Source organism: Rattus rattus, chromosome 15 (genome assembly GCF_011064425.1).
Source record: "Rattus rattus isolate New Zealand chromosome 15, Rrattus_CSIRO_v1, whole genome shotgun sequence".
Lineage (NCBI taxonomy): Eukaryota > Metazoa > Chordata > Mammalia > Rodentia > Muridae > Rattus > Rattus rattus.
This window is the reverse complement of record NC_046168.1, coordinates 68,146,749-68,174,726: the sequence shown is the minus strand read 5'-3', so window position 1 is coordinate 68,174,726 and position 27,978 is coordinate 68,146,749. Positions and strand designations below refer to the sequence as shown.

Here is a 27,978-nt window from a genome sequence, read left to right as displayed (position 1 = left end):
TCGGGCTTTGCTGTTCAGTGAACCACTTGATGCTCAATTAGAATTTTTGTTCAGTGAGATTAGACATTACCTCATTTGCATGGAGGATAATTTGTATAATTTCTCTGTGAAGCTGTATCTCGATCAGAGTTGGAAAAAAAAGATGAAAATGAATGCTGGCTGAGCCAGAGAGATACTATATATTAATTCCTTACTACCATGTTAATGAAAAGCCCTAACCTATCTTGCAACTATAGATTCCCTATTGGAGTTTGGGGTAAGAAATATATTAAAGGTTGCTTCTGCAAAACTATTTAGACACCTCTGCTTAACATTGTTTCAACTCAAATTCAATCCCTGACTGTGGGAATGAGATGGCTGAGATACACCTGGCTTTGATTCAATACAAAGGGGAAAACTAGAAGCACTAATTCCTCAACACTAATTTCATTTTAAAATGTCTAAAGGAGCCACAGAGGCTTTTCTCTAAGAACCAGGACAGAAAAGTTCTCCCATGTCTTCTATAGACATCGATTTCTTACTGGATGCTCTGGTTCTCAGCAACTCCGATGGTTTGCTTGGCTCTCCAATTCCAATGTTGTTCCCAGCAACAACACGAAATTCATATTCCACCCAAGGACTCAAACCAATGACTGTTGCATTGTATGTCTGTCCATTGAGAATTTCAGGGACTAAAGCAAGCAAACAAAGGAAAACAAACAAAAATACTGTCAGACATCAGAACACAGCACTTAAGGTAATAGGCCCTAGTCAAGAGTCTAGAATTTTCCTGATACTCTGGATTATTTCCATAAGAAGCTCAAGATTTTTTTTTAATGTCTGTGAAGTTGATTTCTCTGGAGGAATATGTGGAAATTTTGGTGGGAGTTGGACTGAACCTATAGATTGCTTTAGGCAGTCTCGTCATTTTCCTGATGTTAATCCTGTCAATCAATTGCACGCATGGTCTTTCCAACATCCAATGACATTTTCAATTTATTTTTTCAACTTGTTTAAAGTTTTCGTGCCTAATTGTTTTACTTGCTCAGTTAGAGTTATAAAATATTTTAATTTTTGAGGCTATGATGTTTCTGTGTTTTATTGGTCCGTTTGTCATTTGAATATAGGAGAGATGCTGGCTTTTGTGTGTTAATTTTGTATCCTGCTACATTGTTGAAAGCATTTACCAACTATAGAAATATCACAATGACGTCTTTAAGGACTGTTATGTATAATATTATATCATCTGAAAGTAAACATACTTAGATATTTTCCTATCTTATTTGTATCCCTCTTGCCTCCTTCAGTTGCCTTGTCCATATATTGAACAAGTATAGAGTAAACATTCTTGTCACGTTCCTCTTAATGGGAATGCTTTGAGTTACTCTTCATTTAGAAGAGTGGCTATTGGCTTGCTATCAATCGCCTTTATTATGTTGAGGTATCTTTCATGTCACTAGTCTCACCAAGACTTATAAAATGAAGGGATGTTGCTTATTGTTGTCATAAAAAGCCTTTTCTGCATCTAATAGTATCTGTCTTTTAGACTGTTTAGATGATAGATTACATTTTTTGATTTACATATGCACCCCTAGGATGAAGCTAATTGTTCATGGTGGGTAAGCTTTTAGACGTCTTCCTAACTTATTGTATAAATACTTTATTGAGAATTTTCAAATCTATATTTATAAGAAATGTTGAGCTATACTTTTCTTCTTTTTGTCAATTTGTTATGTAGATTTGGCATTAGGCAAGTGGGGGCTTCACAAAACAAATTTGAAAATGTTTCTTCAGTTTTGCTTTCCCAGAATAACTTGTGAAATATTGGCATTAGATCCTCTTTGATGGTCTTGTAAAATTCTGTACTGGGTCCATCTGGCCCTAGATGATGTTTTTTTGTTGCTGGAATATTTAATTATGGCTTGTATTTAACTAGAGAGTTGGGGTGCGTATAGCCTGTTCATTTCATCCTGATACAACTTTCCTGAGCCCTGTATATCAAAACATGACCTCATTTCTTTTAGGTTTTATATTTGTTAGAATGCATACTATTTCTTTATGATTCTCAGAATTTCCTCATTATTTGTTGTAAAGTCTTCTTTTTTTACTTCAAACTTTTGAAATTTGGATTCTTTTTCTCTTTGAATGCCTTGGTTATAAACTTTGCTTTGTTTTGAAGAATCAACTCTACATTCCATTGATTCTATTGCATATTATGTTGTTTCAATTTTACTGATTTCACTCCTGAGTTTCATAACATATTCCTATCTAATCTTGATTAGTCTTTTTTTAAAAAAATCTTTTAAGTGTATTATTACATTATTAGTGTGAGAAATCTGCAGTTTTATCATGGGGGTAATATATATTAGTAAAATAAGGGGTAACAAAACATGTTTATTAGAATTAACCAGTTAAAACATTATGAGTACTATTATTAGACAATCCTCAAAAATACCCTTGATCTCTTACCTGTGGCAACAGCTTGCCAGCCCACAGAGAAGGGTGTCCGAGTCTGAATGGTAAAAATTTGAATGGGGCTGTTATTATCAGGACCAGGTCTCCAGCTGATCTGGGACGTGGTACTAGAGATGTGCTCCACTTTTACATCTTCTGGGGGACCAGGAGGACCTGGAGAAACATCATTTATGATTGCTGTGTTGGAAATATTTTAACACATCAACTGAAGACAAGAATGGTTTGTTTACTTGCCATATATAGAAAATAAATTACTGAATACAAACTATTTATAGCACACACTTAGAGATTAAGCCCTAACAATCCATTTTATCCTGATGTGTAATATAGATAACACATTAGATTAGAAATACCATCTATAGAGAGAAGGGACAACCAAGTATGCATTTATTGAATAGCATAGAATAATGAGATTTCAAAACTTATATCCATTCTCTCTCCAAATGTAGCTCAAGTAAATATAAGTAATATGGCCAAATGTAAAATCCCACATCACTTAGTCTGCATGGACACTAATGGTTTATTACAAATAGAAGGCAGTCTAAATATTAGGAATTGGTACAGTGTGCTAAGCACAGTCATTTGTGTGTGTGTGTGTGTGTGTGTGTGTGTGTGTGTGTCTATAACCACACAACTGATAAAATCAAATCTTGAAATTTACAAAACAAAAAGTTCCTCATCTCCTTATCCTCATTTAATCCCTCAAACAGCTGCCATATGTGTGGGCATTTCTGATCATGAATGAAAAGCAGAACCATTCTTTCCCGATTTCTGCTTACCTCTCACAATGATATCAGCGACAGCAGACAAGCGTTCTAGTGTTGTTTGTACTGTGCAAAGATATTTTCCCGAATGGCCTAATTGAATATTCCTTATCATCAAATCCCCAACAGATTCCTGAAGACAGAGAGAGGGGTCTGGATGAAAACATAATCACACACAGCGGGTCCCATTTTCTTTACAGCTGGGTAGATATTAAACATAAGACAGTTTTGAAATTAGAAGATATACTGATTATTATAGTTTTCTATAATTGATCCCTTTTATTATCCCCTTTACTCTAATTGCATCCAGAAAACAAGTATTTCTTTGAAATACATAAAATAAAGCAAAACAAAAGCAGATGCAGCTTTATACCCAGACAGAGATTCTGCCTGTGAATAGAGACAGAGAAAATGATTATGAACCATGTTGAGTCAAATAAAACGTTATTTGTTTTATGAAGAACTTAACAATTTCAGACACTTACTCCCCCAATTCGTTCAAAATGAGCCACTCCTTTCTTTAAATCTATGACATCTCCATTGAAGTACCAAACAAAGAGAACTTCCATGGTAGGATCATGGGACACCTGGCAGGGTAAGACAATGCTCTCTCCAACTGTAACATCCATTTTAGACGGTGGTACTGTAATGACCGTTCGCTCTATTGAGAAAAGATTACTTGTTAAAATCTTTTTAAAATGTCAGGATATGATTATATAATACACGTTTTACTGGTATGCTAACATTAGAGGTTAGTAAGCCATCAAAATATTCAGTATAAAAACATCTTTCATTTAAAATCTTATACATACCACCTTGCTGTTTAAGATGTAGACCTGCAAATCAAGACAATCCTGAGATTCCGCCTCATACCAATCAGAATGGCTAAGATCAAAACTCAAGTAACAACACATGTTGGCAAGGATGTGGAGAAAGAAAACACTCCTCCCTTGTTGGTGGGATTGCAAACTTGTACAACCACCCTGGAAATCAATTTGGATGTTCCTCAGAAAATTGGAAATAGATCTACCTAAAGACCCAGAAAACCACTCTTGGGAATATACCCAAAAGATGCCCCACCATGCCATAGGGGCTCATGTTCCACTATGTCAATGGTGGGCTTATTTGTTACAGCCAGAATTAGGAAACAATCCAGATGTCTCACAACAGAAAAAAAGGATACAGAAAAAATGTGGTCCATTTACACAATGGAATACTACTCAGCCATTAAGAATGAGAACATCCTGAGATTTACAAGCAAATGGATGGAACTAGAAAATATCATCCTGAGTGAGGTAACTCAGACCTAAAAGAACATGCATGATATGTACTCACTAATATGTGGATATTAGTCAATAAAGTGCAGAATACTCAAGATATAGTCCACAGAACTCAAAAAGGTCAACATGCTGAAAGGTCCAAGTGAGGATGCCTCAGTCCCACTTGGGAGGGAGAAGAAAATAACCATAAGGGGGGAAGGAGGGAAGGACTGGTGAGGGAAAGGAGACAAGGAGGGAAGAGGGGAACACGATCTGGTGGGGGGAAAGGGCTGAAGCCCTGATGGACAGCAGAAAGAACGAAAACAGGCAACCTTGGGAGGTAGGAGGTTGGGAGGACCCTCCAGAATGCACTAGAAACCTTGGAGGTGACAAAACCTAGGGATTGAAAGGGGGGTTGGAACCTAGATGAAATGCCCTACAGTGGGGAGAGGGAAGTTACTGAACCAACATCCAGCAGAAAGACAGGGCATAAAGTGAGGGATGGGGTTGCTGTCCCACAGTCAAACTTTGACCCATAATTCTTCCTGTCTGAAAGAACTGTAGGGATGGAAATGAAGAAAAGCCTGAGGAAAAGAAGATCCAGAGACAGGCCTAAAGGGGATCCAGCTCAGGGTGGGGGTTGGGGGAACCCAAGGTCTGACACCATTACTGAGGCTATGGAGAACTCACAAAAAGAGACCTAACATGACTGCCCTCTGAAAGAACCAACAAGCAGCTGAAAGAGTCAAATGCAGATATTTGCACCCAATCAACAGAAGCTGCTGACCCCTGTGGTTAAATAATGGAAAAGGTGGAGGAAGTGGAGGAGGACCCGGTAAAAGGACCAGCAGTTTCAATTAACCTGGACCCCTGAGATCTCTCAGACACTGGATCGCTAACCAGGCAGCACACCCCAGCTGTTATGAGGCCCCCAACACATATACAGCGGAGGACTCTTTGGCCTGGGTTCAGTCAGAGAAGATACATCTAACCCTCAAGAGACTGGAGGCCCCAGGAAGTTTAGAAGTCTGGTGGGGTGGGTGGGGTGGGTGGGGTGGGGATATCCTAGTGGAGACAGGGGGGAGGGGAGAAGGTATGGGATGTGGAACAGTAGGAGGTCAGATTGGAAGGGGAATAAATCTAGAGTGTAAAAAAAAATAAAAATAAAGATATAGACCAATAATTCATCTGTACCATCCTTTACCCAAATCTCAGGAAACACAGCAGAAGAGGGGGCACAAAGATCCTAAGTGTCAGAGTGTGAGACCTGGAGACAAGCAGTAGCTTCTGGATTTGACAGAACTGCTTGCTTTCTTTCTTTTTTTCTTTTTTTTTTTTTTTTTTTTTTTTTTTTTTTATTAACTTGAGTATTTCTTATATACATTTAGAGTGTTATTCCCTTTCCGGTTTCCGGCAAACATCCCCTCCCCCTCCCCTTCCTTATGGGGTGTTCCCCTCCCAACCTCCCCCCCATTGCCGCCCTCCCCCCCAGTCTTGTTCACTGGGGTTCAGTCTCCAGAACCCAGGGCTTCCCCTTCCACTGGTGCTCTTACTAGGATATTCATTGCTACCTATGAGGTCAGAGTCCAGGGTCAGTCCATGTATAGTCTTTAGGTAGTGGCTTAGTCCCTGGAAGCTCTGGTTGCTTGGCATTGTTGTACATATGGGGTCTCGAACCCCCTTCAAGCTCTTCCAGTTCTTTCTCTGATTCCTTCAACGGGGGTCCTATTCTCAGTTCAGTGGTTTGCTGCTGGCATTCGCCTCTGTATTTGCTGTATTCTGGCTGTGTCTCTCAGGAGCGATCTACATCCGGCTCCTGTCGGTCTGCACTTTTTTGCTTCATCCATCTTGTCTAATTGGGTGGCTGTGTATGTATGGGCCACATGTGGGGCAGGCTCTGAATGGGTGTTCCTTCAGTCTCTGTTTTAATCTTTGCCTCTCTCTTCCCTGCCAAGGGTATTCTTTTTCCTCATTTAAAGAAGGAGTGAAGCATTCACATTTTGATCATCCGTCTTGAGTTTTGTTTGTTCTAGGGATCTAGGGTAATTCAAGCATTTGGGCTAATAGCCACTTATCAATGAGTGCATACCATGTATGTCTTTCTGTGATTGGGTTAACTGCTTTCTTGATGATGTTACAGTAGCTGAACCTGTTTTCACCAGATGAAGCAAGTAAATATTGTAGCATAGATCACAGAAGGATTCATGAGACTCACATAAGATTGATGAACTAAGGGTACTCAATAGTTTCTGGAAAAAGGAGAATCAGTTTTCATAATGTTGTGGCCCTTGATAATTGAAAATAATTCAGTAAATGATTCAATGTCCATGAAAACACAGGAAACTCAAATTGGATTTAAAGTTGGTTATTTTAAAAAAGATATTCCATATAAATTTTTAAAAGTGCTTTAGTTTGATTTGTCTTTTCCCATAGTCCCTCTTTTTCTGTGTATATAAAAGAAAATGGGCAATATTTGTTTTTTTGAGTACTAGGTTACATCAAGCAAGATGATTATTTGTAGCTTCACCAATTTACCTGCAGGTCTCATAATTATAATTCTGTTAAGAGTTGAATAATCGTCCACCGTGCATTTGTACCAACCACACTTTCATTATCCACTCTTCAGTTGTTGTGCATCTATGCTATTTACAATTTCTCACTATTTGGAATAGACATCAGTGAACAAGGATGAAGTAGAACTTCTGTAGTAAGAGGTAGATACCTTTGAGTATCTGCCCAAAAGTAGTACAGCTGTACCTGTGGTAGATGACTTCCTGGCTTTTGAGGAACCCTTATACAAATTACCACAGTGGTTGTCCTATTTAGCAACCTACCAACAATGAATAAGGCTTCTTCTTTCTCCTCATCCTCGCATCATGAGCTTTCACTTGTTCTACTGTTCTTGGTCATGATAACTGGTGTAGGGTGAAATAGCAAAGTAGTTTCATTTCACATTTCTCTGATGGCTAGAGAGAGGGAACATTTTAAAAGTGTTTTTCAGATTCTCCCGTTTCATCGTTTGGGAACTCTTTATATCTATACCTCATTTTAAAATTGTATTATTTTATTGCTCAAGGTTTTCTGTTTGTTAGTTAGTTTGCTTTGGTTTTTTTTTTTTTTGTGCCTATACAATTCTAGGTGTTGACCTTCCGTCAAATGTATAATTAGTAAAGATTTTTCCCATTCTGGAGGCTGCTGCTTTACTCAGTTGCTGATATTCTTTGCTACATAGAAGCTTTTGAGCTTCCTGGAGTCTCATTGATTAATCATTGCTCTTAGTGGCATGTGATCGGTATTCTCAATGGTTATCCTTTTCTGTGCCATATGTTTCCCCGTGACAAAAAAAAAAAAAAAACCATGCCTATTCCGAACTCTCTTCTTTCAGATTCTGTATATGAAGTCTTATGTTGATTTCTGTCATCTCTGGAGACCTGTTAACATAGAAGCTTCCTAAAATATAAACATTAGTTGGAGTTATTGTATGATTGGAGAAATAATGCTCCAGCTAGGTATCTTATACCACCACTTAACCCCTACTACCAAGAATGTATTAAGTCTTGTTGAGTCGTGGGCCAGTCAGCCTCTATGGAAACCACAAACATTGCAGGGAATTGCCAGAATTGTTAGTTACATTCCAAATTCTGATCGTAAGGCTCTATTGAAGACACACTTATGTTATAAAGCACGGAAAAATTTAGCACATGCCCAACTAAAACCTTCACTCATACTGACTAGCTTTCATAGCTCTAGACGGTACTTTTCACACTACAGGTAAAGAAAATTAGTAATGAATATCACCCAGTTATAAACCCCGTGACTGACAACAGTGAACTACCTGTAAGGTAAACTAGTTTAATAGTGGTACAAAGCCTATGGAAATAACGGAACATTTTTTGATTGGATGTAAGGTCTACTCGATGAGATGAAATGAATACCTAACCCTGAATAGATTTCCAATAGCCTGAAAGTAGATTAGGTCATGGGTTCAATTGAGAATGCACTATTGTTATTTTGCTAAAGAAACATAGCAATAATATGACTCATAATTATATCCTCCTATGTCTGTAGAGCCCACATCAACTCTCATCAGAGAAACTTCTTGAAGTAGATAACTAACAAGATAGTGAGTGAGAGGCTTTGGAGAACTCAGTCTTGAATGGGATTATTTTCATCAAACTCCCCTCCACAAAACACAGGGACCTACAAGGAAGAAGATGTTAAAATAATTAAAAAATTTTAAAAAAGACAGTGGATGGGTGGGTGGCTCCACAAGGTTGATAGACATTATTGCAAACTTTACAAGACCAGCATAAGTTGAAAATCAACAAAATGCCATTGTGCAGAAGGAAAAGTATACATAAATTTACAGTCTTTGCCAAGAAGCTGCTTAAATAAATATATGTTGGTAATGGAAAATCAGGTTTTCCATATTAGATCCATTCTGTTATACACTAATCAGAGAAAACTCTGAAGAAGGGATTTAATAGCTGTTTGCACCCACAACTCTAAGTCTTCCTTACAGCTTTCCCAACTGATATCTAACATTTTAAACAACGTTTTTTAGTAATTATGGCAACATTATTCTCTAGTAGTTTCTTTGAAAAAAAACACTAATATCTTATTTATATTTGTGGGCGATGAGTTGGCTAATTAGATGTGTTGGTAGAGTCAAACCGTCCTGATTTAAGTTTTTAGATCATGCAATTAAAATAATTTTTAAGCATTAAAAATGACAACCACTTCTTCTTTAAGATGGTACACAGTGGCAAAATTAGACTAATTATTTCCTATATGCATTGTTCATTGATTGTACAATGACAAAGCTTCATGAATAAGAGATGATCATAGTATGATATATAATTATTATACTTTCATTAGATTATCCCAGCTTTTAAATGTATAACAATCATTTATTGGGGACTTCTCACCTGTCCATCCTTCTGTTAAGCACTAGATACATAATCGTTGGCGGTAGGGCTGTCAACCAAAGCATTAAGTAATAAGGTATACACTAGGAAGTAAACAAGATGATCTTGGTGTTTCCTTTGATGAACATAGTCATATGCCCTCATTCAACTTCAACATCTTTTTTCTTTTCTCTTGCTCTAGTTACTAAGTGAGTTTTATTGGGGCACATTTGTTAAGCTCTCTGATTTGTTTATGAACAGAGATCAAGATTTGGTATTTTAGTTTGTCAACGTGCACAAGTAATTAATACGAGAATTAATGGAAACTAAGCTTATGGAAATTTCTAAAAACAAAATTCACCAAATAATATGCTTTAATAATAAGATAATGTAATGGCATCCATGCAAACAAATAAAAATTTATGCTTAAATTTTTAAAAGAAATACAGAAACTTTCATGAATAAATTAATTTACTAAATTTCAAGATTCTAAGTAGTGTTTTTCTCCTAAAGTCAGAGTTGGGCTTATTCTTCTTAATTTTTTTTCTTTCTTTCTTTGTAATCTTTTTTTTATTAGATATATTTCTTTACTTACATTTCAAATGGTATTCCCTTTCCCGGTTTCCTATCCCTAATCCCCCATCCCCCCCTCCCCCATACGGGTGTTCCCCATCCCCCATTCCCCCACAGACATTCCCTGCCCTGGGCGGGTCCAACCTTGGGAGGACCAAGGGCTTCCAGTTCCACTGGTGCCCCAACAAGGCTATTCTCTGCTACATATGCAGTTGGAGCCCTGGGTCAATCCATGTACAGTCGTTAGGTAGTGGTTTAGTCCCTGGAAGCTCTGGTTGGTTGGCATTGTTGTTTTTATGGGGTTGCAAGCTCCTTCAGCTCTTCCGATCCTTCCTTTAATTCCCCCCAAAGGGGTCCTATTCTCAGTTCAGTGATTTACTGCTAGCATTGTCCTCTGTATTGGACATGCTCTGGATGTGTCTCTCAGTTGAGATCTATATCCGGTCCCTTTCAGCATGCATTTTTTAGCTTCATCAATCCTATCTAGTTTTGGTGGCTGTATATATATGGTCCACATGTGGGGCAGGCTCTGAATGGCCATTCCTTGAGTCGCTGCTCTAAACTTTGTTTCCATATCCCCTCCTATGGACATTTTTTCCCATTTAAGAAGGAGAGGGAGCATCCTCATTTTGGTCATCCTTCTTCTTGAGCTTCCTGTGGTCTGTGGATTGCATCTTGGGTAATTCGACCTCTTGGGCTAATATCCACTTATCAAAGAGATAATACTGAGTTTGTTTTTTACTTCCTATTGTGTGCTCAAGACTGCATTTGTTTTACCTAATCCATTTTTAGAGTACTTCTAGTCTTACAATTACCTTAATAATTTATTTTCTTATAGATTTATTTTGGTTCAGGTTTTATAACAAAATCTTACTCATTTGTAAGTATTGACTCTGGGCAAGTTACTCAATAGATTTTGTTTGTTTGTTTTATACTAGTTCATTTAATGACATACCTATACTATTTCCTACTTTTTTATTAAGCTGAATATTGAACAAAATTACATTAAATAAAGCTGTTTGTTTATATATGCATTATATACAATTTATTTATCCCTTCTGAATGATTTACATCAATGATTATAATAAATATTTTTTTAACATTTAAAAAACTAATAATGTACATTTCCCTTGTAATGGGAGAGACTGTCATGTGTGAGCTTGTACTATTGTATACTGTTCTATATAATACCATTGTATTGCCAAAATGTTAGCAGTTCTGTGTAAAGTCACTACATTAATATGTTCTTCTGTTGAGGAATTAGTTTACTGAGGACAAATTGCATTAACATAGAAGTCCATGGTAAAGAAGAATTCCAGGCAAAGCTCAAGAGTAATAGGAGAGAACAACGCTCTCTATGCTGCAAAGGATTTTATAAAGAAACCTGTTTGGAATAGGCAAGGGAGCCATTTTGCTATAAAATCTTGGGTGACCCAGACAGGAAGACATGAATGACTGTGGAAACAAGAAGTCTTCATACAATCACAAACAGGAAAGAGACAGACCTCATCAAGTCATGTGTTAGGTCCCACTGTGAGATAAAATAGGAGCTAGGTTCAAAAGATAAGGAAAATTGTTTTTAAGTTAATAAAGGCCATTTTTCTTTAAATAGTTTACTATCTATAAAATTTAATAAGTGTAATATTGATACATAAGTAGTATGACCAATTTATGAATTCTAACACGTTTCGACTATCATAATTTAATATAAAATACAATCTAAATACTATAACATATATCTTGATTATCGTATTTTTCTTACTTGCTTCTCTGAAGACTCATCAGACTGTTGGAATCTATATTTTTAGCAGCTTCATTTTGAATTGAGGTAATTACTTGTGCTACATTACTGCTCTTTGCAAGTGCGTGATAAATGCTTTTTTTTTTGTGATAAATGTTTTATTTTCTGAAGGACCTTTCAGGCCAACATAACATTTTTAGAACTACTAACTGCAGTTTCAGACTGCAAAATTACTGTGAACTTCTGATAAATTACTTTGAAATGTAAATTTAGAATATTTAGAGCTGTTAATAGACATGCAATAATTTTATTCTAAAATAATTTCAACTCTTGGCACTAAAAAAATCTAGTTTATGTAAGTTTTCATTTAATTTTTTCAGGTCAATGTATATGAAAGAACTTTGATGATTCTGATATGGGGTATAAACTATGAACACAGTAGAGGGAGCTGATGTAGATTTATGATTTGTGTAGTAGTTCAAAAATCACTTCTTCATTCCATTTTGTATTTTAAATTACAAGAAAAACTCATTAATAGTTGGTTTTCCAGAAGCTTCATATAAAAATAGTGCTTTTGTCCTTGAATCAAATAATCTTCAAATTAAATTTTTATTTCTAGCCCTGTGGATATTAGTTTTACCATGTCACAAGAGTGTTCAAAACTCATAGATTTTTAAACTCTTTGAAGAATTCATGCAACCATGTGATATGCTTTATTGCACTGCCCAAACATATAAGTATGCTTTATTTGTAATAATTCGCTGGAAAAGTTTTTGCCTGCCTAATAACAGTTCCTGCCTTGGTCCTAAGACAGAAATGTTAACATCAGTAAAAAATGCCACAGCAGCATGTAGGCAAGCTGGCCGCTCTCAGCCTGCAGGCAGCCACTGGCTCCCAGCATTTTCTCATCAGCAGCCTTTGCTGCTGTTCACAGCTGTTTTCTACTGCTACCTCTATTATCACATGTAGCCACGTGGATGTGGATCCTAATGTCCTTACAATCTCATTTGGGAATCAGGCTCTGCTGACAGTCATTAGGCTTGAATATGCATACCTGCACAATGGGCCATGTTTTCACAGGCTTGCTATAGGCCTGAGCTCCTGCAGAGAATCATCACCTTGCATATATATCTGTGCATGCTCCACCACACCACTAGACATTACTTAGAAAACAAGTGCAGTGATTGGCAGAGAGACAGTATCCAAATTAACAAAATTAGAAATGAAAAGGGAGACATAACAATAGAAACTAAGGGAATTAAAAAAATACCAGATCCTACTACAAAAGCCTATACTCAACAAGTTTGAAATGAAATGAACAATTTTCTAGACAGATACCAGGTACTAGGTACCAAATTTAAATCAGGATCGATAAACCATCTAAACAGTCCTATAACCCCAAAAGGAATAGAAGCAGTCATAAAAGGTCTTCCAACTAAAAACAAACAAACAAAAAAAACCCAAAAAACAAAAGCAAAACAAAACAGAAAAAACAAATAAACAAACAAACAAAACCCAGGACCAGATGGGTTTAGTACAGAATTCTTTTTAGACCTGCAAAGACTATCTAATACCAATACTCTTCAAACTATTCCACAAAATAAAAACAGAAGAAACACTACCCCCCAATTCGTTCTTTGAAGTCACTTCTGATTTTTTTTTTAATTTTTTTCTTTTTTTTTTTTCAGAGCTGGGGACCGAACCCAGGGCCTGGCGCTTGCTAGGCAAGTGCTCTACCACTGAGCTAAATCCCCAACCCCCATTCTTTGAAGTCACAATTATGCTTATATTTAAATCACACAAGGACCCTACAAAGAAGGAGAACTGCAGACCAATTCCCCTCAGGAACATCGAAGCAAAAATACTCAAAAATATTCCCAAACCCAAATCCTGGAAGACAAAATTATCATTCACCATGTTCAAGTAGGCTTCATCTCAGGGATGCAGGGATGGTTCAATATATGGAAATCCATCAATGTAATCCACTACATAAACAAACTCAAGGAAATAAAACCACATGATCATTTCATTAGATGCTGGGAAGGCATTTGACAAAATTCAACATGCCTTTACGATAAAAGTCTTGTGAAGAGGAGGAATTCAAGGCCCATACCTAAACATAGGAAAAGCAATATACAGCAAACCAGTAGTCAATATCAAAATAAATGCAATGAAACTTGAAGTAATCCCACTAAAATCAGAGACTAGACAAGGCTGCCCACTCTCTCCCTACCTGCTCAATATAGTACTTAAAGTCCTAGCTGGAGCAATTAGACAACAGAAAGAGGTCAAAGGGATACAAGCTGGAAAGGAAGAAGTCAAAATATCAGTTTACAAAGGATATGATAGTATACTTAAGTGACCACAAAAATTCCAGGAGAGAGCTCCTACAGCTGATATAAAATTAACTCAAATATATCAGTAGCCCTCCTCTACCCAAAGGATAAACACCCTGAGAATGAAATTAGGGAAATGACACCCTTCACAATACCCACAAATTATATGAAATACCTTGGTGTGACTCTGACCAAGCAAATGAAATACAAGTACTGTATGACAAGAACTTCAAGTCTCTGAAGAAAGAAATGAAAGATCATCTCAGAAGATGGTAAGATTTCCCATGCTCATTGATTGGCAGGATTAATAGAGTAAAAAGCAATCTACAGATTGGATACAATTCCTAACAAAATTCCAACTCAATTCTTCATAGAATTAGAAAGAGCAATTTGCAGATACATTTGGAAAAGCAAAAAACCCAGTATAGTGAAAACTATTCCCAACAATAAAAAACTTCTAGGGAAGTCACCATCCTTGACCTCAAGCTGTTTTATAGAGCAATTATGATAAAATCTGCATAGAATTGGTACAGAGATAGGCAGATACAAATGGTATGCACTCACTGATAAGTGGATATTAGCCCAAATGTTTGGAGTACCTAAGGAAAAATTCACAGGTCATATGAAGCCCAAGAAGAAGGAAGATCAAAATATGGATGCTTCATTTCTTCTTAGAAGGGAGAGCAAAATACTCACTGGAGGAAATACAGGGACAAAGAGTGGAGCACGGACTGAAGTAAAGGTCATCCAGAGACTGCCCCACCTGGGGATCCATCCCATATGCAGCCACCAAAACCACTCACTCTTGCTGATGCCAAAAAGTGCTTGTTGACAGGAGCCAGATGTGAATGTCTCCTGAGAGGTTCTGCCAGAGCCCTAGTGATACAGATGAGGATGCTTGCAGCTAACCATTGGAATGAACATGCGGACCCCAATGAAGGAGTTAGACAAAGGATTGAAGGAGTTGAAGGGGTTCGCAACACCATAGGACTATCAACATTATCAACCAACCAAAGGCCACCAGAACTCCCAGGGTCTAAACCACCAACCAATGACTACACATTGAGGGACCCATGACTCCAGCCTCATATGTAGCAGAGGATAACATTGTCCAGCATCAGTAGAAGGAAAAGCCCTTGGTCCTGTGAAGGCTTATTCCCCCAATGTACGGTAATGCCAGGGCATTGAGTTTGGAGTTGGTGGGTGGAAATGGGTCCATCCTCATAGAGACAGGGGAAGATGGGAGGGGGATGGGAAAGGGGGGAAAGAGGATAACATTTGAAATGTAAATACATCAAATATCCAAGAAAAATGAAATTAAAAAAAGAACTTTAAGACAACGGGAATGTGAAACTAAATACGGGCGTGTTTCAGCAAGAGATGGTTTGAGCCTGGGTAAAGTGTCTAAGGAGCAGTTCCGGTGTACCATGCAAATAAGTCCAGTCTTACAAATGACTACGATATAGAAGATAACAGAGTTTTAGGGGGCAAATGTGAAAGGAAAGATGGGGAAAGAGGACAACATGTCAAAGGGAATAAAACTTAATCTAGATAGGAACATGATGTTTAAGCGTTTATAAAACAGCAGGATGGGTAGTTAATAATAATATATCACATACTCAAGTTTTCGCAGTAGAATTAGCATAATTTCATTTTAAAATGCAATAAGCATATTACATGACTAGTATGTTAATTAGCTTAATTTAACAACATAACAATAAAAACATATCAAAACCTCACACTGTGCTCTATAAATACATGCAATTTTAATTTATCAAATTTTTTTAAAAAGTGTGTATTTTTCTTGAAAAATGTGAGAAATACTGGAAGTCTGGAATAAAAATGTGTTCTAGTGGAACACATTTTTCTTTATGAAAGGGGCAGTGTTTATGATAAGGTTATTTTGCATATTGTCAACTTGAGTGGATTTGGAATCACTTGGGAAGCACACCTTAGCCTTGAATTTGAGAGTATTTCTAAACAAGTTAAATGAAGGCAAAACAATGCATCCTGAAAATTGGTGCTACTATACCATAGGTTAAGATCTAAGACTAAATTAAATGGGGGTAATGAGCAAATCAGGCAAACTCCAGTATTTGTTTTTTCCCCAGGTTTCTTAGTAATGATGCAGGTGGTCAGCTACCTTATGCTTCTGTTGCCATGCCTTCTGTACCCATGGACTGTATCCTCTCAAACTGTGGGCACAAAAAATACTTTCTTTATTAAGTTCACTAAGTTCAGTATTCCGTCACAGCAAGGAGAATAGAAACTACCATGTACCCAGGGAGGATTAACTGTATTATCCAAGAAAAGTGAAAACTTGATGCATAGTATCTGCTTTGAATATTCACCTAGGTAAACAAAGCAATGCTTAGGTTTCATGGTCCTCTCCCCAAATTGTATGAGAACTGACCCAATTGTATGTATGTGACTTTTAAACAGCCATGAAGCACTAAATATTCTCTTACAGAAATCACTTTGCAGCCATGCACAGCACCAAAAGAAAACTCAATATATGCACATTAGAATGGTAAGATTATACTTGCAGAGAACAGGAGCAGTACTTGAGTTACACAAATATGCAGTCTTTAACGGTATTTGCAAGGAAAAATAAGACTTGGCTTTAATCCATTAATTTCATTATTTGCATATTCTTGAACATGTTGATAAAGTCAAGCATCTCCGTGATTTCTTCAAATTGCTCTTATCAAAACCAATGTAATGCACATGTTTTCATATATTCTAGTCCTTTCTTAAGTGTGGGTCTATTCTAAGAGAGAATTCATGTTACCTAAGGTTCATTAATGCCAAAAGACTACTTGCAATTTATTAATGAGTGGGAGACTTGGAGTCTGAAATTAAATGAGGGGAAGTGGACTGTGGTAGACAATCACTTGCAAAATTTTAGATTCACTAAGCATCTTTATATTGGAGCAAAAAAGGATGAATTAATCTATTTTGCATTATTTTATTTCTCTTGAATATGCCATTTATGTTCTAAACATGTGTAGAACAGTGATTTGAAAATTACACATGAACAGGAATTTATTGTCAGATACGCTCAAAATATAAATTTCTCAATTGCCACATGAAATACTGAATCAGTAGATTTCAAGGGAGATCCATGAATATGGACTTTTCATAAGATTCTCCAGTGAATTTGTGCATTTATCTCAAATGCTAGTTTGGAGAAATAATTATAAAATTTTAAAATGACATTTCTATTTTAGGAAAAATGTGACACTGCATTAAATTTAGCATCATAAATGGTCCAATACTGTGGATCCGGGGGGCAGAGTTTACTACAAATTAAATAAATCTGAAAAATTTTAGATGTAGATATGGCAGTCCAACTTTATGAGGATTTAATCCTGTGAATTGAACAAACACCCAAAACTCCATAGGACAATTAAATGCAATGAGAGCTCAAGAATTCTTTGATTACAGACACACAGTAATTCAAGAATCTCCATACTTAACAAATACAGAATATTTCCATTTGTATACTCAATATATCTTGTGAAGTAAGGATTTTATAGATACATGGAAGTAATGTGCAGAAATATATATTAATATTCATGAAAAATCATGATAACTAGAATCTTCAATGTTGCTCATCTTTAAGAAGGTAACACTATTATAGTTTTGTTAAAAATTATTTCTGTTTTAAAAATACCTCCAGAAATGCTTAATAAAATATAATATACAGAATTTACCTGCAGATAATTATAATAGATGTTTGGGCTGTCGATAAGGATATACATGAAATAAATTTAGAAAATAGTTTTTTTAAATGTCCACATCGGGTAATATGGACATAAGATTCTTTGTACCACACTATCTAGCTTTATGTGCAGTTTTAATGATTTTTTCAATAGGAGATAGTCGTGAAAATTGATCTACATAATAGATGTTGTTTTCCCACAGCATCTAAAGTAATAAAAATAACTACTTTTAAAAATTTATCCTACATGTAAAAGAAAAATGGTGGAATCTTAATAGTAACCATTTTTGATATACATTGGCAAGGCAAAGTCACCACAGCAAAATAGTGTTACATAGCAATCATGCTTTTTGGTGATATAAGGAAAAATGTCATAGAATCCAGGACACTTTTGATAGTTTTACTCATGTGTACACTGTCATAATTACCAGTGATGTTTCCTTAATTGATCTTCAGCTATGAATTATCTAGTAGAGAGGGAAACTAATTACATAAAAACCTGTCAGAAACATGAAATCTGTTTTTCTTAAAGACAATAAATTGGTCCAATATATCAATAGTCCAGAATGCTTTTAACATATCATAATCTCATAGAACCATTGAGAAGGTAAAATGAGGTAATAAAAAAATCTAAGTGGCATCATTGGCCATGATGAATCTAATAATTTTATTATCTTTTGTTTTCTTTTATATCAATGACATGATTGAAAGCTTCATTTGTGAGTGATAATGTTTCCAAGGTGACTGCTTGAAGTTGTCAACTCCACCCCAAGATCTACAATGTACAAAGATATATAATCAGCTTGTTCTCTGAACAAACATGGGGCACTCCTTTCATATATCTATAACAAGACAGGAGGTGTTGCTAAGATACCATCATAAAGTCTGATAGTGTATAAATAACACTTCAAATAGGTGATATAATTCTATGAATTTTTTCCTTACAAGATAACTTGTGAAGACTGGAAACATTAAAATATTCTATGGAAATATGATTCCTTTCTTAACTTTGTGAATATTTCTGATTTCTAATCTGCTTTTTATTTCTCTTTATTTGTTACCTCCATGCTTCTTCTGGAATTGTTTTTCTTCTAAAGATAAGTGCTTGATTAACATGACTGTAACCCAGCTTGTACATAAATACATAATTTTCCCCAAAGAAAAGATATAAATGACCAAGAGATATCTATGAAGATACTTAACACTCTTTATCATCAAGGATATGCAAATCAAAGAATCACACCTTTTGGAAGCGCTATTAACAGAAAGACAAGAGATAAGTGTTGTTAAGGCTGTGAAGCAAAAATAACACATGGTCTCTAGATGACATTGTTAATTGGGTAGTCTTTAGAGTAAAATAATAAAACAATATGAAGGCGCCATTAAAACTTTTCATGAGAACTTTTGTATTACCCAGCACTGCTTGCTTTATATTTTTTTACAATCCCATGTTCACTACAGCATGGTTCACAATAACTAATATATAAAAGCATAGTGTACATTTAATATTCATTGAAAGGATAAACAAAAGAAAGGCTATCACAACATTGTGCCATTGGAATACTGGAATATTATTCAGACCGTTGATCAGAGGAATTTTTATTTCTGACAGCACAGATCTTCCAGGATGACATGTGAAATAAGGCTTAGTGTGCTGTAAGTACTATTTTCAAAAAGAGAAAAAGTATTGTATGAACTAATTTATACATGGGATCTCTAAGCATGCCCACATACATAAAAACCTTCTGTGCAATGGTGGAGAAGATGCTGGGGGAAATGCACGTGTTCTGGCCAGTGGGCACAAGAGAAGTTAGCTATGATGAGTAACCACAGAGCACTAATGTCCTGCAGGATGACAGGGTTATCCACCTGCACTGTGCACAGGAGCACACAGATTGTCATGGAAGATAGAAAGTAAAATAAATGTGCAACTGAGTTATTGTTGTGTCCACCGAAAACTAAGGAAACAAACAAGGGCATGAAAACACAGAAAACTCAAAGCTATTGCTCCCCGATAATGCTTAGAGCAGAACAAAACAAGAAATTAGTATGATGTTGTTTTTGTTTTTTCAGATTCAAGGTAATTGGAAGTAGAAAAAAATAACATTTATTTAACATGCTCTTACTGCTCATGCATACAAACCACAAATCTGCACCATTAGTTATTTTGAGGCATGCCAAGATTATCTATTAAGATATGTTTATGCACACTAAAATTTACATGTAGTGCTTTGGTTATAATCTACCACAATTGGATATCACTTAACTTCAAAGCACAGAATAATCGTGCTTGTCATGTTTCATATATGCAAGTTTACCTGAAGTCACCATTGGACATATATCTTGTATGCTAATATTTAAATAACACAGAGTTAAATAGGAAATAATTCCAGAATGAAAAAAAATACAATTAAGTAAGAGACATCATTGATCCATATATATAATCACCAGGAAATTATAGGAATTATGCAAGGCTATATACAATGTTCTCATAGAAAGTAAGAATGTCCCATTAAATATAGACCTATATATGAAGTAGTAATCAAAACTAGGACTTGCATTTATTCTATCAGACTGCACTGCAGATTCTAGACTACAGATTAGACATGCCAGCTATTCAGCTTCAAAGCTCTTACTGTTTAATGGGCTATGGGCTATTACTATACTTGCATTATCAAATTTATATTTCTTATATAAAACAATATTACTTGGACTGTTTTTCATCTGACACTTTACAGTTCTATGGAAGCTAGGAAACACTGTATGTCTTTGTTTGTTTCTACAAATACACTTGAAATTTTGTAAGCTTCAAGTATTTGAGAACCAAGAATCCATTCCAAACTTAATTGCCGCATTGAAAGGAAAATGAAATAATTACCTGACCAGTGTTAATATTTAATACATATTTAATCAACAATTAGAAGTTTCAATAAAGCTGATGAATAATCTCGGTATCAATATTTTATAATTCAAAAATATCTAAATTAAAATACATCAAATCCCTTTCTGGAAGAGAAATATAGAGTGTGAGATGAAAGTTGTGAGGGGGATTTTTATTTTCACAAAAATTTTTACTGATGCTCTCCCAGCCTGTACCAGAAGACAAATGCGGTCCAATGTCTTGCCAATTCTCTGAGATTGCACTTTGGTTTACTCAGACAAGTAGGACTTTATGATAAAGCTGGGCTTGTTGATAAAGTTGTGCTAACAATCAAAAAGCCTCTGCAGTGCTGTTTATTACACTGTCGTTTTAATCTGCAAAGCCTCCAATGATCTACCTGTTTGCGTATGTATTCTTCTCAGTAGTGCTGACCAATGTTAGGGAGCACTCACATTCTGCATGAGAAAAAAGCACAGGGCATTCTGTATGCGGGTATAATAAAGACTTCTATCACAAAGAATAAACAACTAAATGAGTGGCAATAAACTTAATTTGCACATTAGATATGCTTTTCCAAGTTCCGACATTTCAGTTGAAAATAATGCTGAAGCAATGAGGCCTATAATTGAACATCCAAAACTTCTCCAGTGGGGAAACAAAAACAAATGTTGCCTGCAAACAAGATCATTTTTATAGCCTGCTGTTACTCTGCTTTTTAATAATTTTCTAAATGCCAGATCAAATAATTCAGTCCTTTATGGGATATTCATATACCCCATTGTGTATGTATAGAATGTGATATTTTTAATCCAAGTCCTCAAAAATAAAAACACTTAGAACTATTTTTTCCCTCTGATTCCCCCTTTTGTGCCTATGGAACATGTCCTCAGATCACACTGGGCATCTTGCAAGGATCTGGCAAGGCAGCCGCTAATTGCATTCACAGTGTCTGAATGGAAAATTGCCTCATCCTGCTGCATTAGTGAAATAGAAATTTCCAGGCACACAGTGCAGATAACTTCAGAATCCTCTTAACACAGATAAGTCGTATTGGCTAAAACTAAGCTGGAAAATGTCTCACTCTTGTAACTATTATCTTTTTCCATGTTATCTAACAGCAACATTTCCTGCATGACTGAAGCTGATAAGTAAATTTAAAGGGATATGATTGTTTTATCAGCTTTATCGCAACTTCTAATTTGTTACCCACCACTCTGTTATCCTTATGTTCACTATCTTGGGCTAATTTAGATTTGAGAAATAAACCTATCTTTGATTTTGCAATGATCATCAGATGGACATCATGTATCACACAACACACATACTCACACATGTTATACCATCTCAACAACCAAATGGGTTTTACTTCATAAGCAAGAAAATGGTTAGTAGAACATATACAATTATTCCAAGACTAAGAATTCAGATTGTAGAATATAAAACTATATTTTTTTTTATTTTAACCAATGCTCCCATCTTCATCCCTGAATGTAAGGAAATGAGATACAACATTCTAGTTAAGACAGGATTATATGAAAGTTAGACAAACAAATCAAGCTTACGTTCATTAGATTAAAGCTATTTTTAAAAGTCTCTGAAGAAAGAAATTGAAGAAAATCTTAGAAGATGGAAAGATCTCCCATGATCATGGATTGGCAGGATTAATATAGTAAAAATGACCATTTTGCCAAAAGCAATCTACAGATTTAATGCAATCCCCATCAAAATTCCAATTCAGTTCTTCATAGAGTTAGAAAGAGCAATTTGAAAACTCATTTGGAATAATAAAAAACACAGTATAGCAAAAGATATCCTCTACAATAAAAGAACTTCTGGGGGAATCACTATCCCTGACCTCAAGCAGTATTACAGAGTAATAGTGATAAAAACTGCATGGTATTGGTACAGACAAGCAGGTAGATAAATGGAATAGAATTGAAGACCCAGAAATGAACCCACACACCTATGGTCACCTGATCTTTGACAAAGGAGTTAAACCATCCATTGGCAAAATGATAGCATTTTCGACAAATGGTTCTGGTTCAACTGGAGGTCAGCATGTAGAAGATTGCAAATCTATCCATTCTTTTTGCCCTGTACAAAGCTTAACTTCAAGCGAATCAAGGATCTCCACATAAAACCAGATACACTGAAACTAATAGAAGAAAAGTGGGTAAGAGCCTCGAGCACATGGGCACTGGGGAAAATTTCCTGAAAAGAACATCAATGGCTTATGATCTAAGATCCAGAATTGAAGATGGAACCTCATAAAATTGCAAAGATTCTGTAGGGCAAAGGAAACTGTCATTAGAACAAAACAGCAACCAAGAGATTGAGAAAAGATCTTTACCAATCCTAAATTTGATAGAGGGCTAATATCCAATATATACAAGAAGTTAGACTTCAGAGAGTCAAATAATCCCAATAAAAGTGAGGTGCAGAGCAAAGGACAATCTCAACAGGACAAATGGCAACCAACACATTGGGAAAATACCTTTATCAATAATATACCACACAGAGGGTTAATATCCAATATATACAAAGAACTCAAGTAGTCAGACTCTAGAGAATAAAATAACATAATTAAAAATAGGGTACAGAGCCAAACGAAGAATTCTCAGCTGAGGAATATCAAATGGCTGAGAAGCACCTAAAGAAATGTTCAACATCTTTAGTCATCAGGGAAATGCAAATCAAAACAACCCTGAGATTCCATCTCACACCAGTCAGAATGGCTAAGATAAAAAAAATCAAGAGACAACAAATGCTGGTGAAGATGTGGAGAAGAAGGAACACCCCTTCATTGTTGGTGGGATTGTAAGTTGGTACAACCATTCTCAAAATCAGTCTGGAGGTTCCTCAGAAAATTGGACAGAGTACTATCTGAGGACCCAGTTATACTACTCCTGAGCATATAACCCCAAGATACTCCTATATGTAACAAGAACAGATGCTCCACTATGTTCATAGAAGCTTTATTTATCATAGTCAGAAGCTGGAAAGCACCCAGATGTCCTTCATCAGAGGAATTGATTCAGAAAATGTGATGCATCTACAAAATGACTCCAGGTAATTCTATCAATGACTTCATATAATTCTTAGGCAAATGAATAGAATTAGAAAATATCATCCTGAGTGAGGTAACCCAGTCACAAACAAAACAAAACAACAACAACAAAATAAAGCGCACACACACACACACACACACACACACAAACACACACATTGTATACACTCACTGATTAGAGGATATTAGCCTAAAAGCTCAAATTACCCAAGATACAATCCACAGACCCCATGAATCTCAAGGAGATGAATGACCAAAGTTGGATGCTTCACACCTTCTTAATCAGGGGAACAAAATTATTCATAGGAGATATGGACACAAAGTTTGGAGCAGAGACTGAAGGAATGGCCATTCAGTGCCTGAGAGAGAGAGAGAGAGTCTCTGCCAAAGCGTGACAAATACAGATGTGAATGCTAGCAGCCAACCATTGAACTAAGAACAGGGTCCCTATTGGAGGAGTTAAGAAAGGATTTAAGGAACTGAAGGGGCTTGCAACTCCATAAGAACAACAATACCAACCAACCAGAGCTCCCAAGAACTAACACACTCCCAAAGAGTACACATGGACAGACCCACAGCTCTAGCTGCATATGTAGCAGAGGATGGCCATGTTGGGCACCAATGGGAGGAGAAGTCCTTGGTCTTGCCAAGGCTGGAGCCCCCAGTGTACGGGAATGTCAGTGCAGAGAGGCAGGGAAGAGGTGGGTGGTTGGGAGGGGAACACCCTCATAGATGAAGGGGGAGGAAGGATGGGATAGGTGGCTTATGGACAAGACACTGTGAAAGGGGATAACATTTGAAATCTAAATAAGAAAGTATCCAATAAAAATAAAAAATTATTTATAAATGCACTGTACATTTGTTTTGTGTGTATGGGTTATTTTATTTATGTATGAATGAATGTTATTAGGTATCTGTAAGTTCATGGTTTAAAGGATATTTGTCAATGATAAAAAACAAAAAAAGACTTCAAAATCCCTTAAAGTAAGAAGTGTGCATTTTCTGAAGATTAAAAAATTAACAAATTTGATTTTTATGGTTATGCACAAATAAATACAAATAACTCGACAACCACATATATTGACATCAGCCATGTTAACATTGGCAAGTTTTCTTCAAGTCAGTCACCCTCCAGTGCTGTCATAAACTCTAGGACAGTGGATTTCCTTCACAAAATTATCCAATTTTCTATAGAGTCCTATTTTCCTCTTATGCAATTCATATGTATTAGGAATCAGTAAATATAAACCCAAAGATTGGAAAAATGAAAGTATTTTAATAAATCATCATTTTTAACATAATATTTGCTGTAAATTATTTTAAGAAGCTAGGATTCTGAATTGTTCAAAATGTCACATTGTAGAGAAAGTAATCTAGAGCAAAAGCATCACTATAGACAGAGTTTCAGGAGATTAAACTCTTGCTCAACCTCTCCACAGTGGACACAGGAACTTCTATTAGTGTTCTAAGACTTGGATTTCATATTAGATTAAAACATAAATTCCTCTTGCCCTACATGTTCTACTGTACTTAAAGAATATTCAGGGTCCAAACTATCAACATAATGAGTCAGTGAATTTGATAATCTGTAAGAAGACGGATGTGTAAGAGGAAGCCAGGGTCCATTAAGGTCAAAGCGAACTACTTGGATCAAAGTTATTAGTGATAGAACCCACACTCCTGTTGGAAGATAATATCTTCTAGACATCAGGTGGAAGCTACACTCATGAAACCTCAACAATATGTTTTCCTAAACAAGACTTGCATGTTGACAACAGGAGTCAACATACCACATGTAGGGACAGATCCCACTGCTGGAGAGCTATATGTAATCAATGGCTACTGAGAAGGGAGAATTAGTCAGTATACTTCAGAGTATGTCCTCAATATTTTATTTAGTTACACTTATTAGTCTGCCCTAAACACATGAACATACAATCCACATTAACTAGACTCTGTAGGTTATATATAAGAATGATATTTATAAGAGAAGTCATGAATTCTAGTAAGATTGTAGGACACAGTTGGAGTTGGAGTGGTGCAAATAATGCAAATAGACTATTACTTATTTATGAAATCCTCAAAAACTTTAAAAAAATAAACATATAGAAGTAGTAAATAAGAAGGCAACTCTTGTTTTTTGTACAAACAAAAAACTTAAAATACTTTTGTCTAGTCATTTTTTATTTTGTAAATAAAGTGTTTGTGGATTGTGGTGGGCAGTTAGAAATGTTCTTAAATATAGATAATTTATTCCCATTACAAGAAACTATAATCAATCCTCCATAACAAAAAACAAAATTAGTTACTCAAATATATCACTGTGATCACCAAATTCCAGATATTTCTAAGTGAGTCACCTTTCCTTTTATTTCCCTGATTATTACTGTGCAGAAATAATCATAAAACTAAAGGTTTGAAAGGTCTTTAAAGAAGCCTTTCTTTCATTCAGTTAAATCTATGCAATAGTATTTTCTTTCCTCAGACATAGGAATGAAAAGGTGCAAGACTTTTACTAGCACAATCATCAGGCGAGATATAATATATTGGAATGTCAACAAGTTTAATTCCTCAATACTCCCCATAAATTGATCCTCATAGAACACATTACTACTGCTGAAATATTTCCTACTTCCTATTTGTTTACTAATGAGTTTCCCTAAAGTCTAACACCAACTATAGTGCAAGTACAACCTGTTTTCATTCAATGAAAATATACTTTCTATACTATCTTAATTGAAATTAATTCAATGAATCTCAGATATTTCTCTTCCAGGACATGTTTTTTCGCTCTAACATGAAGCACTTTTCTCCATAGAAACACTGAACATATTGTTGCAGAAAAATCATGTTATTCAAGGAAACCATGACATATGTCTTGATACACAAAGTCCATCTCTGTCTTAGAAACTTATGACAATATAATATAACTTCTTTTTATTTTTGCAAAATGTCCAACAATGGTGGGATTTTTGACACATCAATTCTTATCAGTTACATTTTCTCAGAGTATCTCTGACAATTGTTGACATAATGTTGCACACTTGAGACAAGTTGGCAGAAATATCCTTACAAGGATAAAGATGAGTTTTTATTCCCTGTGAGTTATTTTAAATGATAGTTGAAGTTAGTTATTAACCAGTTTTTCTTAAATATATTTATTTTTTAGAACAGAAAATATGGGAAAACAAGATTGTAGAATCGAATCATTTGGGCTTAATTATCTGCACACAGAGCTTGAGTAGGACAGTCATTTTTACCATCCAGGAGGCAGAAATGATAGTTGTGACATGGCTTCTCCTAAGCATATTATTTTTTGAGTTGACATTAAATATAATGAAGTAGCAAAAGTAGAAAATAGATAATACTGATACTAATTATGTCCCTTGGTGATAAATACAGGTACATTTGAGTTGATGTTAGCTTAAAAGTCTTAACGGTCGAATATGTAAGTTTTTATCTTCCCTAAATATATGAGCTTATCTATTTTCTGGGACAGAAATAATGGATGGCTTCTTTGGACAATATAAATTTGTTCTTTTCTCTCTTAAAAAGATCTGCTTACTAACATGGGTTGACAAACACTGTTTCTTTTGTAATATACAAATTGTTTAAAAAAAACAAATAGGTTATAAATTGGTGACTGGAATGATAATGGCCACTATGGTCCTAACATGGCAAAACTCTTTATGAAGGATTAGGAGATATGGCCATGATGAAGGAGTTTTGTCATTGGGTGAGAGATTTGAGGTTACAAAATTCTTGATATATTCTCAATGTGTTCTCTGGGATGTCAAGTTTCAGCTGCTGTCCACGACTATGCCTGCCTATTTATTATCTTGCTCCATACTATGATGGGGAGGTACTCTTATTTCCCTAAAAACAAGAAAATACTCCCTTCAAGGATTTTCAAATACTTCAAGCACTCTCATCAAGTTATCTCAGTCCTGGTATTTTATCACTTCAAAAGACCTCAAACTATATTACAGAGCTATAGTGATAAAAACTGTAAGGTATTGGTGCACAGATAGGCATGTAGATCAAAGGAATAGAATTGAAGATCCAGAAAGGAACCCATATACCTATGGTCACTTGATCTTTGACAAAGGAGCTAAAACCATCCACTGGGAAAAAAAGACAGCTTTTTCAAAAAAAAATGGTGATGGTTGAATGGGATTTCAGCATGGAAAATAATGTAAATTGACCCATTCTTATCTCCTTGTACAAAACTCGTGTCCAAGTGATCAAGGACCTCCACATGAAACCAGATAC

The 27,978-nt window shown here is 35.7% G+C and overlaps 1 protein-coding gene across 1 annotated transcript in view; it reads right to left on the bottom strand.

Moving 5' to 3' along the window:
• Positions 1-27,978, bottom strand: part of LOC116884322 (contactin-6) — a 204,385-nt gene that overhangs the window by 24,845 nt on the left and 151,562 nt on the right. Inside the window, exons 11-14 of the mRNA XM_032885455.1 lie at positions 3,704-3,879; positions 3,234-3,351; positions 2,449-2,607; positions 522-671 (exon numbers count right to left, since the gene is read on the bottom strand). Of these exons, the coding sequence (XP_032741346.1) occupies positions 522-671; positions 2,449-2,607; positions 3,234-3,351; positions 3,704-3,879 (603 nt within the window). The remainder of the gene's footprint in view (positions 1-521; positions 672-2,448; positions 2,608-3,233; positions 3,352-3,703; positions 3,880-27,978) is intronic.